At 36.7% G+C, this 14,239-nt stretch overlaps 3 protein-coding genes across 3 annotated transcripts; 2 read left to right on the forward strand and 1 right to left on the reverse strand.

The window, feature by feature from the left end:
* On the forward strand, positions 229 to 1,311 carry LOC109845664. The gene is made up of 3 exons (XM_020414935.1): positions 229 to 747; positions 835 to 915; positions 998 to 1,311. Exons 1-3 carry the CDS (start codon positions 229 to 231, stop codon positions 1,055 to 1,057), a joined length of 660 nt encoding a protein of 219 aa, XP_020270524.1. The 3' UTR covers positions 1,058 to 1,311.
* On the reverse strand, positions 1,660 to 6,894 carry LOC109845053. The gene is made up of 5 exons (XM_020414239.1): positions 6,789 to 6,894; positions 5,228 to 6,101; positions 4,955 to 5,155; positions 3,767 to 3,962; positions 1,660 to 2,083 (listed from the first exon to the last, which is right to left on the reverse strand). Exons 2-5 carry the CDS (start codon positions 6,059 to 6,061, stop codon positions 1,899 to 1,901), a joined length of 1,416 nt encoding a protein of 471 aa, XP_020269828.1. The 5' UTR covers positions 6,062 to 6,101; positions 6,789 to 6,894; the 3' UTR covers positions 1,660 to 1,898.
* Positions 7,676 to 9,061, forward strand: LOC109845094. Its single transcript, XM_020414284.1, has 2 exons — positions 7,676 to 7,900; positions 8,151 to 9,061. The coding sequence occupies exons 1-2, from the start codon at positions 7,683 to 7,685 to the stop codon at positions 8,890 to 8,892; spliced, it is 960 nt and encodes a 319-aa protein (XP_020269873.1). The 5' UTR covers positions 7,676 to 7,682; the 3' UTR covers positions 8,893 to 9,061.

The following is a 14,239-nucleotide window of genomic DNA, read 5'->3' on the forward strand; positions in this document are numbered from 1 at the left end:
GTGAAAATATAATGGCACACAAGCTAAAAGGTGAATTTTGAATTTTCTTTTGAACCAAGGCATCCATCGGCACAAGCCATTAACAAATTAGGAAGATACTTGCAATAGAGCATGTGAGCCAACTTTAAGAAAGGAATAAAAGCTTTAGCATTTTCACAAGGCTTCTATTAATGTACTCACAAATATATACAAAAACAAACACCAAAAGAGCAATTCAAGACTGTAGACATGGAGACACAAGACATAAATCAATTTGAGAAGGTAGAGTCTAATTACCCAATTGCTAAGAGATATTGCTGCCTCATCTTCTTCATCTTCCTCAGCTTGACATTATTATCTGCAGCCATTCTTCTAATACTCTGTGTTCTCAAACCGAAGAAACCCGTTTTTCATCTCCATTCCATACACCTCAATGCCTTCAAACTGAATGTTACCTCTGCGAAAGAAATCTCTGTTTCCTGTTCAATGGCTTCCTTGATCTTCATTACTCAAAATCCCAACAAGTTCGGTATCAAATACAGCCCCTCAGAGTTCGGGGTGTTATATGAAAAAGTGCCAGTAGGAACAGTTGATATCCCAAAATTCTATCAGCCTGCTCACGGTACAAATGTGACAGTGATGATGTATGTATCGATTCAACAATTCAACCTCAGTGACCTTATCAACGGTACTCATGTAGAGGTGCAAATACTCGGATGTATGGGAGTCCAGCCACATGTATTGAACTTTCCACTTGCAAGAATTAAGGTTCGTTCCCTTCTTAATCAAATGTCAAGCTTTGATATTTTATGGTATTAATGGTGTGTGTTTGTTCCTTGACTTCTTGTTGTGCAGGTTTCTCTTGATTGCAGGATAGGTTTCGATTATGGTATCGTGACACTCAGCAAAGGGATAGAATCAATAAAGAGACACAAGGTAGATTCCTATAAGTTTTCATATTTTTGTGTATGGTATGATTAACAAGTAACTAACTGTAAACATGTGTCGAATCTTGCAGGCTCTGCTCCTCAATAACTTCCCTCATCTATCACAGAAGTGCTCATTATCGCTTCTATAAACCAGGACTACATATGTTTTACTATACTTTTGGAGACAACAAAATTGGATGAAACTGGCACTTCCATATCGACATAGATTTAGCTAATAACACTAGTTACCTAAAGCATTTTATTTATAAGTCTGTATACCTCTGTGAAGCACAAGCTTTTGTATGTAGTGCTACATATTGGTTGTAACATTCTATTCAATCTTGTAAGCAATCAATTTGTTTTAATGTTTCATATAAGGAAAAAATCATCAAACAATCTCAAGGAAGAATTAAAATGAAGGACACCGGTTACTGTCTCGATGATTATACATTCTTTCTCCCTTCTTAATTTAAGGACATTGGAATAGTTTCGCATTTTTTGGACTCTAATGGCTAATTGACTATAAATGCAGCATGCATCAAATCCACGCAACTTCAAAATGTTATGAAGTATTTCATCCAAGAGCAAAACCATCAAAGAATCTCGAGTAAGAATTAAAATGAAGGAAACTGGTTACTGTCTTGATGATTTTACATTTCTTCTCCCTTTCAGTTTAGGGACATTGGAATAGGTTTACATTTTTCATACAACTAATTGACTACAAATGCATCGTGCACCAAAACCATGCAACTTCAAAATACTTTAAAGTGCAATAAATCACATATATTGGCTGCAACATATATACACAAGTGTAGCTACTGTCTGATATAGAAACAATGTTATTCAACAAGAATATACAATTCATGCTATCTTTGAGAGTATAGTAAAGTATATGAAGACCACAAAAGAGACCTATCAGGGGTTTCAACTTTCAAGCAAGTATTCCAGACTAACAAGATATATACAAGAGAAATCCATATGTAAAAGCTTCTAACGTCCTATCTTTGAGAAGAGATCATCAAGAGAAGCGTACAGAGGAGCTGCAGCTTTGGGAGACTCCACATTCCCCAGCAATATATCGGTTGTAGACATATAAGGATCACCGTAAAACTTTAGATTGGTATCCGTCCGAGTTGCAACAATGTTTCCTTCCAGTGAGACTCCAACAAAAGCACCTGAATTTTTTTTATTACATATAGAAAAAGATACATTAGGTCCCATGGAATAAAATAGTTGAATTTCATAAATTAAAGTAATATACATGTTTACACAGAGGAAGGGAGACGTGGCTTCATTCAGAAACATTTAGGGTCAAATTCTTATGTTTGGCAATGCATGTGATTGGTTCGGCTCACCTTTATCATCCCTAAGTGTTTAAAAGCCAAAAAAAGTCATATTTTTTTAAACCTCCTTTCTGTATGCATCACCAAGATGTAAAATGAACAGTCAAAATAATGAATTGATTAGTATAGTGGTATAGAATGTGAGATCAAATAAAATTTAGTTTATAGCGATTTCTAAACTTTTAGAACAAGATTAAATATCTGGACCGAAAGTTTATATTCCTATAGTGCAAGTCTAAGCAACGCATCATCTTGGACTGTCTATTTGTGCTTGGTTGGGGAAAAATAAATCAAAATTCATTTTATTATTATAACATGCATGCACATTTAAGGATGCAAATAAATAAATAACTAAACAAGTACAGTGGATAGTAAAAAAATGCAGGTTCTGACAGCAAATTCAAACGCGAAGAATCTTTAAATATTCCTCAAACAACCCATATTCCTCCCTCTCTCACACATGCATGCACTAAAAGAGTAATAATACACTTGGATACTTTCAAAAGGATTTGGAGACAAATCATTCCCATTCAAATCCAATATCTCATAGTCCTATGAAAATCTTGCTCGTGTAAACTTGTCTGTATCATTGATTCATTTAAGTGTCGATCATGTGAACCGTTCATAACGTCAATAAGTTTCCAAACATCATTCCCCAATCAAAGCTTTTAGTATATAAATGTTCATATTTATAGTTTTTCAAGAACTACATATTACTTAAACTTACTAACATCATTCAAATGCATTATCTGGTAATACGTATGAAAACACTCCATTAAACTTATATCTTGTTTAAGCACCACAGTAGGATAAATAGTATTTTTGAACAACTGGTACAATCGAACATACTAAAGAAAATTGCAGTTAAATAACTTTAAGGGTTAATATCATGATCACCGGTGAAATACGTCATCAGTAGGACTTAACAGCCCCAACAGTTACTAGTCCATTTGAAATAGTGCACAGTTACTAGTCCATTTGAAATAGTGCACAGAGCATCACAACTTATGATATCATACTCCAATACATTAGTAGTAATGACTACAATCCTACTCATTTGTTTGTGTCAGGCAAAGTTCCTCAGTGATGCCTTCCATAAGAGAGGAATAAGCAGTCCAGATTCAGAATAAACGTGTGAAATTCTCTCATTCTCTTTCACTCAAGGGGCATATTTAAAGTTGATCCTAGATAAATGAGCTTTGCAGATATTGTAGGTCCGCCCTAACTACATTAGCCCCTGACAAGAAACTTCCATACCTAGAGGTGTGAATATTATGCTCGAGTAATCTCAACTTGTGAATTTTTAATGGAGTCTACTTGATTCCAAGGTGCCCTCTATGGACATCATACTTAAAACGGATAACGAGGCTGATATTTGGAGTCCTCAGACATGATAAATTGGGATCAGTGCTCCAGTAAATTCTAAAATTATTCATCCATAACACATTAATAATAAACACAATATATGAAAATCTACCACGAACTTCATCAGCACAAGAGCTCAAGTAATGTTACCTTTGCTACAGCTGTAAGTATAGCACATGCCAGACCCCCTGTCTCCAGCCCGGATATCAGCTTCAACGACTCTCCCAACTGGTCCTGCTGCAACACTCAAACCAGCCCCAACGGAACAATGCATGCGGCTGGTAAATGCCTTGACAGCTTTAGAGCCATGAAGCACAATCATGAAATCCATAATCTCACCCCCAATCTGTACAATGGAACAAAAAAGGGGGTGTAGAGTTTATCATATGAAGAACATGCCAAACCAAGTAGAAATATGACCTCATATGCATAACTTTTTTTTCTCAAAAACTAGTTTGTTGCATGTGTTTTGCAAGTGTACGTGTAAATGGCTCAAACCTTTTCTTTAAAAAAATCAAGCTCAATATTGACAAACTAATACAAGATAGTAACATCCAAGTAGAAACTATATTGCACCATACAGAAAAGACAACTGGCAAATAATAACCAATCTCATGTTTTGCAGAATTACTCGAGAACTGTCCACCATTGCTCTTTTTTTTTTCTAGTTAAGTTCCGAACTTACTGGCCAGGACATCTAACTACATAAGTACATATACTAGAAGAAACATACCATCCCCCTACATCTCCCCCAAGAATTTTCATATATCTAACCTGCATATTTTATAGTTTTTAGCTTTGTTAAAAGTAACTTTGCCTCCAATTTTTTTAAAAAAACCACATAATAAAAGTCGGAACTTGCTTTCCTATTACGTTTCTCCGAAGTATCAGCCAGTGCCTACAGTTTCTAACCTTGAAATAATACTTTGCCTGTGCATCCTAATACAAGCATAATTTAGCTTCTCCCAATCCCTTCGTCATCTTCTTCTCCCTCTGTCCTAAACTTTTACAGTGAGACTGATACTGGTGCATTATACATGAAAACCATTAAACCTGACGAAGGGTAACATTTATACACATGTTAGCAGTAGTTTGTAGCCAAAACTCTTAAACTGTTTTCTCCTTTTTCACAACTTTCAGGACTTCCTTATATTACATTTTACAAAAAACAATATAGTGTTCAAACTTACTATAAACCTTTCACTGAATAAGTGATAAAACTTGAAATAGGCGTATACTAGATGATATATGATTAAGTAACGTTATGGCTAGTTGTACACCTGATAGAAGACCCCACCCCCCCAAAAAAAAGAAGAAGAAAAGAAGATATATGCCTACCTGCGCTCCCCATCCTAACCCAACAGAAGCTATAGCAGATGGAGCAGACCATGACCCATCTGATCTTCGAGATACTACCAGACCAGTACCAAGTTTGTAAGTAAGAAGTGCCCCAGCCTTAGCAACTGTCAGAATAGCAAGTCCTTTAGCACCCTTCAGGATCGCTAGAGGAATAGACTTCTCGGGGTTTAACCGAGCAACCTGCATATTCAAAGTATGTGACCTCTGAAACTAAACAACAACAAAACAAATTAAAATAGTAAGAACATTAACCTGGCAGTAGCTCCTCAAAGTATTTGCTGCTTTGTATATCTCATGTTCCATTGATAAACCCAGAGGCAAATTTAACCATCCTCGAGTGCATGTCCAATCCATAACATCATGTTTTGCTGATTGCATGGCATTGCTGATAGAGTTAATTAAGATTCCCTGCAAAGGGTCAAGCCTGTCATAACAAATATCACAAACTCTTTGAGGTTCTCGCTCCCGGAATTTGATGGGTAACAAACATCTCCCCTTTGAGCATGCTCTGCAGAAAATCCCTCCACAAAATCTACAATGATGTCTTCCCCGAGTTATCGCTGTGAAAGGAGAATCACACTTCATACAAGAATTAGCATGACTATCCGGAATCCACTCTGGTGGTTCTGCTTCAAGTACCTCCCTGTAAGCACTATAGTGGACAGCTTCTGCGATAAGCAATGGTGGTGCACTTGGCACACAAACTGAGGGATGTAGAAAACTATCCCCATCGGTTCCAGATCCTAAAAAGGATGCATTGGAATTTGAAGTTTGCTGATGTTGGATACCACTAAAATTTTTAACGTGGCCAAATATAATTGAAACTAAGCCACCAAATAAATTCTTCAAGTTCACTTCAGGGTTTGCTCTGGGCTGAGTGCAAATAGACAGATCATTTTCCCAATCATATTCACCAATCAAATTGGATGAATAAAGATTACTGGGCTTCAATGATCCCGTTGATATTGAGTTTGTAACCTTTTCTGCTGCACCCCATAAATCTGATATAAAATTTTCATCATCTCGGCTTTCCCTATCATGTTTGTAGGCTGAAGAAAACGGAATTGTGCCCTCTATCTTCACCATATCTCTTGCAATTCAAGATTTGACAAAGGGGAAATTCCTTCTGCAAGTATAGCACAAGTGCATACGATTCGACAATTTATATCACATAGGCAGGCACTAAAACAATCAACTTTATTAAATTAAATGCACTGGAACCCAGAATGAAGATCTTCGCAAAACCTCAGCAAAGCTGAAGAGCCTACAGAAGCCTAGAGATCGATAACATAAAGCAAAATGGCTCTACAATATTCATATTTTTCATTAGTACATGAGAAAAGTATATTAAATAAACCCAACAGGTTAAAGGCCAAGTAATTCAATGTTAACAGTGCTTTCATAAATTACCTTCCACCAATATGATACAAGTTGCTTAGTTCAAAATGCAATTATCAGCAAAGAATTCTCACTATCAATGGAGTTGACGGACAATGATCAAAGTAAAATTCCACTTACAATATTCTAAACATAAGATTAGCAGCTACAAATTCATTCTCCAGATAATAGCATAGCATATGATAGCATAAAAGATAACTTTTTTGCAAATTGATCATCAACCAATCATATTCCACACAAATTTAGGGGTCTTGTGATGGATTATAACAATGAATGATACCAAAAGATTCCAAATTTTTCCTCGAAATGAATCTAAACTGCAAGAAATTCAATCCCTAGAATTAAAAAATAACTGAAAATTTTGCGGAAAAGAGGAAAAGAATCTAAATTGAGAGATTTGAGACGATAGGGATACCAGAAATTTGATGTCGATGATAAATTACGGAATTGATTAATTCCCAAATTTTGAGGAAATTGATCTGGGGACAGCAAAGCAAAAGAGGAGGCGTATGGGTTTTCAGATAAAGCTCGAATTTTTATTCCAGAGAAGAGAGAACTTTTGCATATGGACCCCCATGTTTTTGATATTTGATAGTAGAATTGTCTTGTGAAATTAATCATTTTACTTTTTTTTTGCAGATAAACATCTTCCAAAAATTTTGGCTCATCTAATTACCTGGAGATAGTAAATTGGATTTAGATAAATATTTACTAGACCATTGTTTTTCTTTTGGAAATTAGTAGTATATACCTTTTTCTATGGAGCTAGATAATAATCATGAAACTCGTAATATCTCCAACAAACTTAAATATGTATGTCAAATTTACTCATTAAAGTTTAAAAGAAAGCAATTAATTTTATGAGGATCAAATAAAAATATTAATAATCTAATATTTCTTTGGTCATATTCACATCTCAATCAATAAAAACTTTTTTTAATGGTAGTGTAAACAGTACTATTGGTGTATAGAAAATGGAAAATATGGGTTTGTTTTAGGGGAAAAATGTGTCCAGGCCCCAAAAGTGGGAACTTCGTGTGACTAGCCCCCCTGTACTTTGCCCCATGTGGAATAGCCCCAAATACGCATAGTATTTGCGACGAGGCCCCGAATTGACTCTTTTCAGAAAAAGCCCAGGGGAAGTTACTATCTTGCCCTCTGATGGGACTGAGCTGGGTTAATGTGCCCCTCACCTTTACAAGTACTCTCCCTCTCTTTCTCTCTCTTCCACCTAGCACCGTCATCAAGAACTCTTCATCTTCCTAATTTCTGTACGAATTTCAACGTTTCTAGAGTTTTCGCCGGAAAAATGTCGTCGTCTACGGAAAAATCCAGTAACGACTACGAGGTCGGGCACCGAGCCGAGTTGGAAGGAAAAGGCGCTTCATCTGCGGGTGGCAGCACGGAGGAAGCTACGGAAGCTACGAAAACCCTAATCGAAATGCAAAAGGAGGCATTACAATGGCGAGACCAGAAAAGGAGGACGACAATGGCTGGTCGTACCAACGAACCCCCCTCAAAAAAACAGTAAGTGTTATGTTATACTGCGAACAGACAATGCAGATTAACCCAATATTGTTAGTTCTAGGCTTTGTCCAATGTTAGTTCTAAATTTATACCAACGTTAGATCTAGTTTAAGTCCAATGTTAGTTCTAATATGAGTCCAATGTTAGTTCTATAATATTACGTGTTAGCTCTATTTTGTTCCCGTTAGTGCTAGGTCTAATATTGTTTCATATGTCTTATTGAACTTACAAATTCGAAAATTTTTTGCAGGGAAAAAATTGCTCTAACAGGCTCAGCAGAAACACTAAGGTTAACGGCCAATATCGGGGCTTATTGGGCATTTATGAAGCGCCTTGCCCCGAAGATCCGTCAGTGGCATAGGGATGCATACTGCGGTTCTATATTTCAGCACTACATTTTGTTTGGGGCTCCTGCGGCTGATCGGCCCACCCTTGAGCTGCTGCTGAGCTTTTTCGATAGAGATAATAACACCTTTTGTATACCTGATTCAAAAAGTGGGGGTATGAAAAATGTTAGTTTTGATTTGCAATGGGTCCACAACCATACTTATTTCCCAATTTATGGGGAGGACATAAGGAACAATAGGGACTCAAGAAGCAGAATATGGCTGGAATACTTCGCTAAGCTTTTCATTTCTGAAGAGGGTAAGAAGTTAAAAAAATCAGAAACCAGCCAACGTAAACATCTTGAAGGGCTACTTGAACGGCTTGTTGAATCTACCAAAAAGCGGGATATCGAGGATTTTGCTCTGCTACAAATTTTGTACCAATGCTCTATGATATGGAGTCCCATAGCAGGGGAAGGTATCCCTAGACCCTTACTCAGGTACCTGGATAGCATTCAGAGGGTCAATTCTGTTGCATGGGCCCCGTTCTTTTATAATGAAATTATCAGGGGCATTGGAGTTGCTTTGGAGGGAAAGAAGAAGCAAAAGGTCGCATATGTCCCAGGTTGCATGACACTATTGTGTGTAAGTTCCATATTTTACTGATCTTGTTTCATTCTAATTCGTACCTATGCATTGTTAGTTCTAACTTATTCTATGTTAGTTCTATTCTGTAGCGTGTTAGTTCTAATCTGCACAGTGTTAGTTCCGTTCTGTAGAGTGTTAGTTCTAATCTGCAGATTAGAACTCACACGCTACAGACAGATTAGAACTAACACGCTGCAGAATAGAACTAACACTCTACAGAATAGAACTAACACTGTGTTAGTTCTATTCTGTAGAGTGTTAGTTCTAATCTGCACAGTGTTAGTTCTATTCTGTAGAGTGTTAGTTCTAATCTGCACAGTGTTAGTTCTATTCTGTAGAGTGTTAGTTCTAATCTGCACAGTGTTAGTTCTATTCTGTAGAGTGTTAGTTCTAATCTGCACAGTGTTAGTTCTATTCTGTAGAGTGTTAGTTCTAATCTGCACAGTGTTAGTTCTATTCTGTAGAGTGTTAGTTCTAATCTGCACAGTGTTAGTTCTATTCTGTAGAGTGTTAGTTCTAATCTGCACAGTGTTAGTTCTATTCTGTAGAGTGTTAGTTCTAATCTGCACAGTGTTAGTTCTATTCTGTAGAGTGTTAGTTCTAATCTGCACAGTGTTAGTTCTATTCTGTAGAGTGTTAGTTCTAATCTGCACAGTGTTAGTTCTATTCTGTAGAGTGTTAGTTCTAATCTGCACAGTGTTAGTTCTATTCTGCACAGTGTTAGTTCAAGTCTGTAGCGTGTGATGGCTTGTTAGTTCTATTTTATTACACGTTATATCTAATTTATACCACGTTATATCTAATTTATGTTAGTTCTAATTTAAACCACGTTATAAACCTAATTTATACCATGTTATATCTCATTTATACCAAGTTAGTTCTATTTTATAACAAGTTAGTTCTAAAATTTTAACCAAGTTTGTTCTAATTTATACCAAGTTAGTTCTATTTTATACCATGTTAGTTCTAATTTATACCAAGTTAGTTCTAATTTATATCAAGTTAGTTCTATTTTATAACAAGTTAGTTCTAATTTAAACCACATTAGTTCTAATTTATACCAAGCTAGTTCTATTTTATAACAAGTTAGTTCTAATTTATAACAAATTAGTTCTAATTTTACTAATCTGCACAGTGTTAGTTCTGTTCTGTAGAGTGTTAGTTCTAATCTGCACAGTGTTAGTTCTGTTCTGTAGAGTGTTAGTTCTAATCTGCACAGTGTTAGTTCTGTTCTGTAGAGTGTTAGTTCTAATCTGCACAGTGTTAGTTCTGTTCTGTAGAGTGTTAGTTCTAATCTGCACAGTGTTAGTTCTGTTCTGTAGAGTGTTAGTTCTAATCTGCACAGTGTTAGTTCTGTTCTGTAGAGTGTTAGTTCTAATCTGCACAGTGTTAGTTCTGTTCTGTAGAGTGTTAGTTCTAATCTGCACAGTGTTAGTTCTGTTCTGTAGAGTGTTAGTTCTAATCTGCACAGTGTTAGTTCTGTTCTGTAGAGTGTTAGTTCTAATCTGCACAGTGTTAGTTCTGTTCTGTAGAGTGTTAGTTCTAATCTGCACAGTGTTAGTTCTGTTCTGTAGAGTGTTAGTTCTAATCTGCACAGTGTTAGTTCTGTTCTGTAGAGTGTTAGTTCTAATCTGCACAGTGTTAGTTCTGTTCTGTAGAGTGTTAGTTCTAATCTGCACAGTGTTAGTTCTGTTCTGTAGAGTGTTAGTTCTAATCTGCACAGTGTTAGTTCTGTTCTGTAGAGTGTTAGTTCTAATCTGCACAGTGTTAGTTCTGTTCTGTAGAGTGTTAGTTCTAATCTGCACAGTGTTAGTTCTGTTCTGTAGAGTGTTAGTTCTAATCTGCACAGTGTTAGTTCTGTTCTGTAGAGTGTTAGTTCTAATCTGCACAGTGTTAGTTCTGTTCTGTAGAGTGTTAGTTCTAATCTGCACAGTGTTAGTTCTGTTCTGTAGAGTGTTAGTTCTAATCTGCACAGTGTTAGTTCTGTTCTGTAGAGTGTTAGTTCTAATCTGCACAGTGTTAGTTCTGTTCTGTAGAGTGTTAGTTCTAATCTGCACAGTGTTAGTTCTGTTCTGTAGAGTGTTAGTTCTAATCTGCACAGTGTTAGTTCTGTTCTGTAGAGTGTTAGTTCTAATCTGCACAGTGTTAGTTCTGTTCTGTAGAGTGTTAGTTCTAATCTGCACAGTGTTAGTTCTGTTCTGTAGAGTGTTAGTTCTAATCTGCACAGTGTTAGTTCTGTTCTGTAGAGTGTTAGTTCTAATCTGCACAGTGTTAGTTCTGTTCTGTAGAGTGTTAGTTCTAATCTGCACAGTGTTAGTTCTGTTCTGTAGAGTGTTAGTTCTAATCTGCACAGTGTTAGTTCTGTTCTGTAGAGTGTTAGTTCTAATCTGCACAGTGTTAGTTCTGTTCTGTAGAGTGTTAGTTCTAATCTGCACAGTGTTAGTTCTGTTCTGTAGAGTGTTAGTTCTAATCTGCACAGTGTTAGTTCTGTTCTGTAGAGTGTTAGTTCTAATCTGCACAGTGTTAGTTCTGTTCTGTAGAGTGTTAGTTCTAATCTGCACAGTGTTAGTTCTGTTCTGTAGAGTGTTAGTTCTAATCTGCACAGTGTTAGTTCTGTTCTGTAGAGTGTTAGTTCTAATCTGCACAGTGTTAGTTCTGTTCTGTAGAGTGTTAGTTCTAATCTGCACAGTGTTAGTTCTGTTCTGTAGAGTGTTAGTTCTAATCTGCACAGTGTTAGTTCTGTTCTGTAGAGTGTTAGTTCTAATCTGCACAGTGTTAGTTCTGTTCTGTAGAGTGTTAGTTCTAATCTGCACAGTGTTAGTTCTGTTCTGTAGAGTGTTAGTTCTAATCTGCACAGTGTTAGTTCTGTTCTGTAGAGTGTTAGTTCTAATCTGCACAGTGTTAGTTCTGTTCTGTAGAGTGTTAGTTCTAATCTGCACAGTGTTAGTTCTGTTCTGTAGAGTGTTAGTTCTAATCTGCACAGTGTTAGTTCTGTTCTGTAGAGTGTTAGTTCTAATCTGCACAGTGTTAGTTCTGTTCTGTAGAGTGTTAGTTCTAATCTGCACAGTGTTAGTTCTGTTCTGTAGAGTGTTAGTTCTAATCTGCACAGTGTTAGTTCTGTTCTGTAGAGTGTTAGTTCTAATCTGCACAGTGTTAGTTCTGTTCTGTAGAGTGTTAGTTCTAATCTGCACAGTGTTAGTTCTGTTCTGTAGAGTGTTAGTTCTAATCTGCACAGTGTTAGTTCTGTTCTGTAGAGTGTTAGTTCTAATCTGCACAGTGTTAGTTCTGTTCTGTAGAGTGTTAGTTCTAATCTGCACAGTGTTAGTTCTGTTCTGTAGAGTGTTAGTTCTAATCTGCACAGTGTTAGTTCTGTTCTGTAGAGTGTTAGTTCTAATCTGCACAGTGTTAGTTCTGTTCTGTAGAGTGTTAGTTCTAATCTGCACAGTGTTAGTTCTGTTCTGTAGAGTGTTAGTTCTAATCTGCACAGTGTTAGTTCTGTTCTGTAGAGTGTTAGTTCTAATCTGCACAGTGTTAGTTCTGTTCTGTAGAGTGTTAGTTCTAATCTGCACAGTGTTAGTTCTGTTCTGTAGAGTGTTAGTTCTAATCTGCACAGTGTTAGTTCTGTTCTGTAGAGTGTTAGTTCTAATCTGCACAGTGTTAGTTCTGTTCTGTAGAGTGTTAGTTCTAATCTGCACAGTGTTAGTTCTGTTCTGTAGAGTGTTAGTTCTAATCTGCACAGTGTTAGTTCTGTTCTGTAGAGTGTTAGTTCTAATCTGCACAGTGTTAGTTCTGTTCTGTAGAGTGTTAGTTCTAATCTGCACAGTGTTAGTTCTGTTCTGTAGAGTGTTAGTTCTAATCTGCACAGTGTTAGTTCTGTTCTGTAGAGTGTTAGTTCTAATCTGCACAGTGTTAGTTCTGTTCTGTAGAGTGTTAGTTCTAATCTGCACAGTGTTAGTTCTGTTCTGTAGAGTGTTAGTTCTAATCTGCACAGTGTTAGTTCTGTTCTGTAGAGTGTTAGTTCTAATCTGCACAGTGTTAGTTCTGTTCTGTAGAGTGTTAGTTCTAATCTGCACAGTGTTAGTTCTGTTCTGTAGAGTGTTAGTTCTAATCTGCACAGTGTTAGTTCTGTTCTGTAGAGTGTTAGTTCTAATCTGCACAGTGTTAGTTCTGTTCTGTAGAGTGTTAGTTCTAATCTGCACAGTGTTAGTTCTGTTCTGTAGAGTGTTAGTTCTAATCTGCACAGTGTTAGTTCTGTTCTGTAGAGTGTTAGTTCTAATCTGCACAGTGTTAGTTCTGTTCTGTAGAGTGTTAGTTCTAATCTGCACAGTGTTAGTTCTGTTCTGTAGAGTGTTAGTTCTAATCTGCACAGTGTTAGTTCTGTTCTGTAGAGTGTTAGTTCTAATCTGCACAGTGTTAGTTCTGTTCTGTAGAGTGTTAGTTCTAATCTGCACAGTGTTAGTTCTGTTCTGTAGAGTGTTAGTTCTAATCTGCACAGTGTTAGTTCTGTTCTGTAGAGTGTTAGTTCTAATCTGCACAGTGTTAGTTCTGTTCTGTAGAGTGTTAGTTCTAATCTGCACAGTGTTAGTTCTGTTCTGTAGAGTGTTAGTTCTAATCTGCACAGTGTTAGTTCTGTTCTGTAGAGTGTTAGTTCTAATCTGCACAGTGTTAGTTCTGTTCTGTAGAGTGTTAGTTCTAATCTGCACAGTGTTAGTTCTGTTCTGTAGAGTGTTAGTTCTAATCTGCACAGTGTTAGTTCTGTTCTGTAGAGTGTTAGTTCTAATCTGCACAGTGTTAGTTCTGTTCTGTAGAGTGTTAGTTCTAATCTGCACAGTGTTAGTTCTGTTCTGTAGAGTGTTAGTTCTAATCTGCACAGTGTTAGTTCTGTTCTGTAGAGTGTTAGTTCTAATCTGCACAGTGTTAGTTCTGTTCTGTAGAGTGTTAGTTCTAATCTGCACAGTGTTAGTTCTGTTCTGTAGAGTGTTAGTTCTAATCTGCACAGTGTTAGTTCTGTTCTGTAGAGTGTTAGTTCTAATCTGCACAGTGTTAGTTCTGTTCTGTAGAGTGTTAGTTCTAATCTGCACAGTGTTAGTTCTGTTCTGTAGAGTGTTAGTTCTAATCTGCACAGTGTTAGTTCTGTTCTGTAGAGTGTTAGTTCTAATCTGCACAGTGTTAGTTCTGTTCTGTAGAGTGTTAGTTCTAATCTGCACAGTGTTAGTTCTGTTCTGTAGAGTGTTAGTTCTAATCTGCACAGTGTTAGTTCTGTTCTGTAGAGTGTTAGTTCTAATCTGCACAGTGTTAGTTCTGTTCTGTAGAGTGTTAGTTCTAATCTGCACAGTGTTAGTTCTGTTCTGTAGAGTGTTAGTTC

The sequence above is a fragment of the Asparagus officinalis genome, chromosome 6, assembly GCF_001876935.1.
Source record: "Asparagus officinalis chromosome 6, Aspof.V1, whole genome shotgun sequence".
Lineage (NCBI taxonomy): Eukaryota > Viridiplantae > Streptophyta > Magnoliopsida > Asparagales > Asparagaceae > Asparagus > Asparagus officinalis.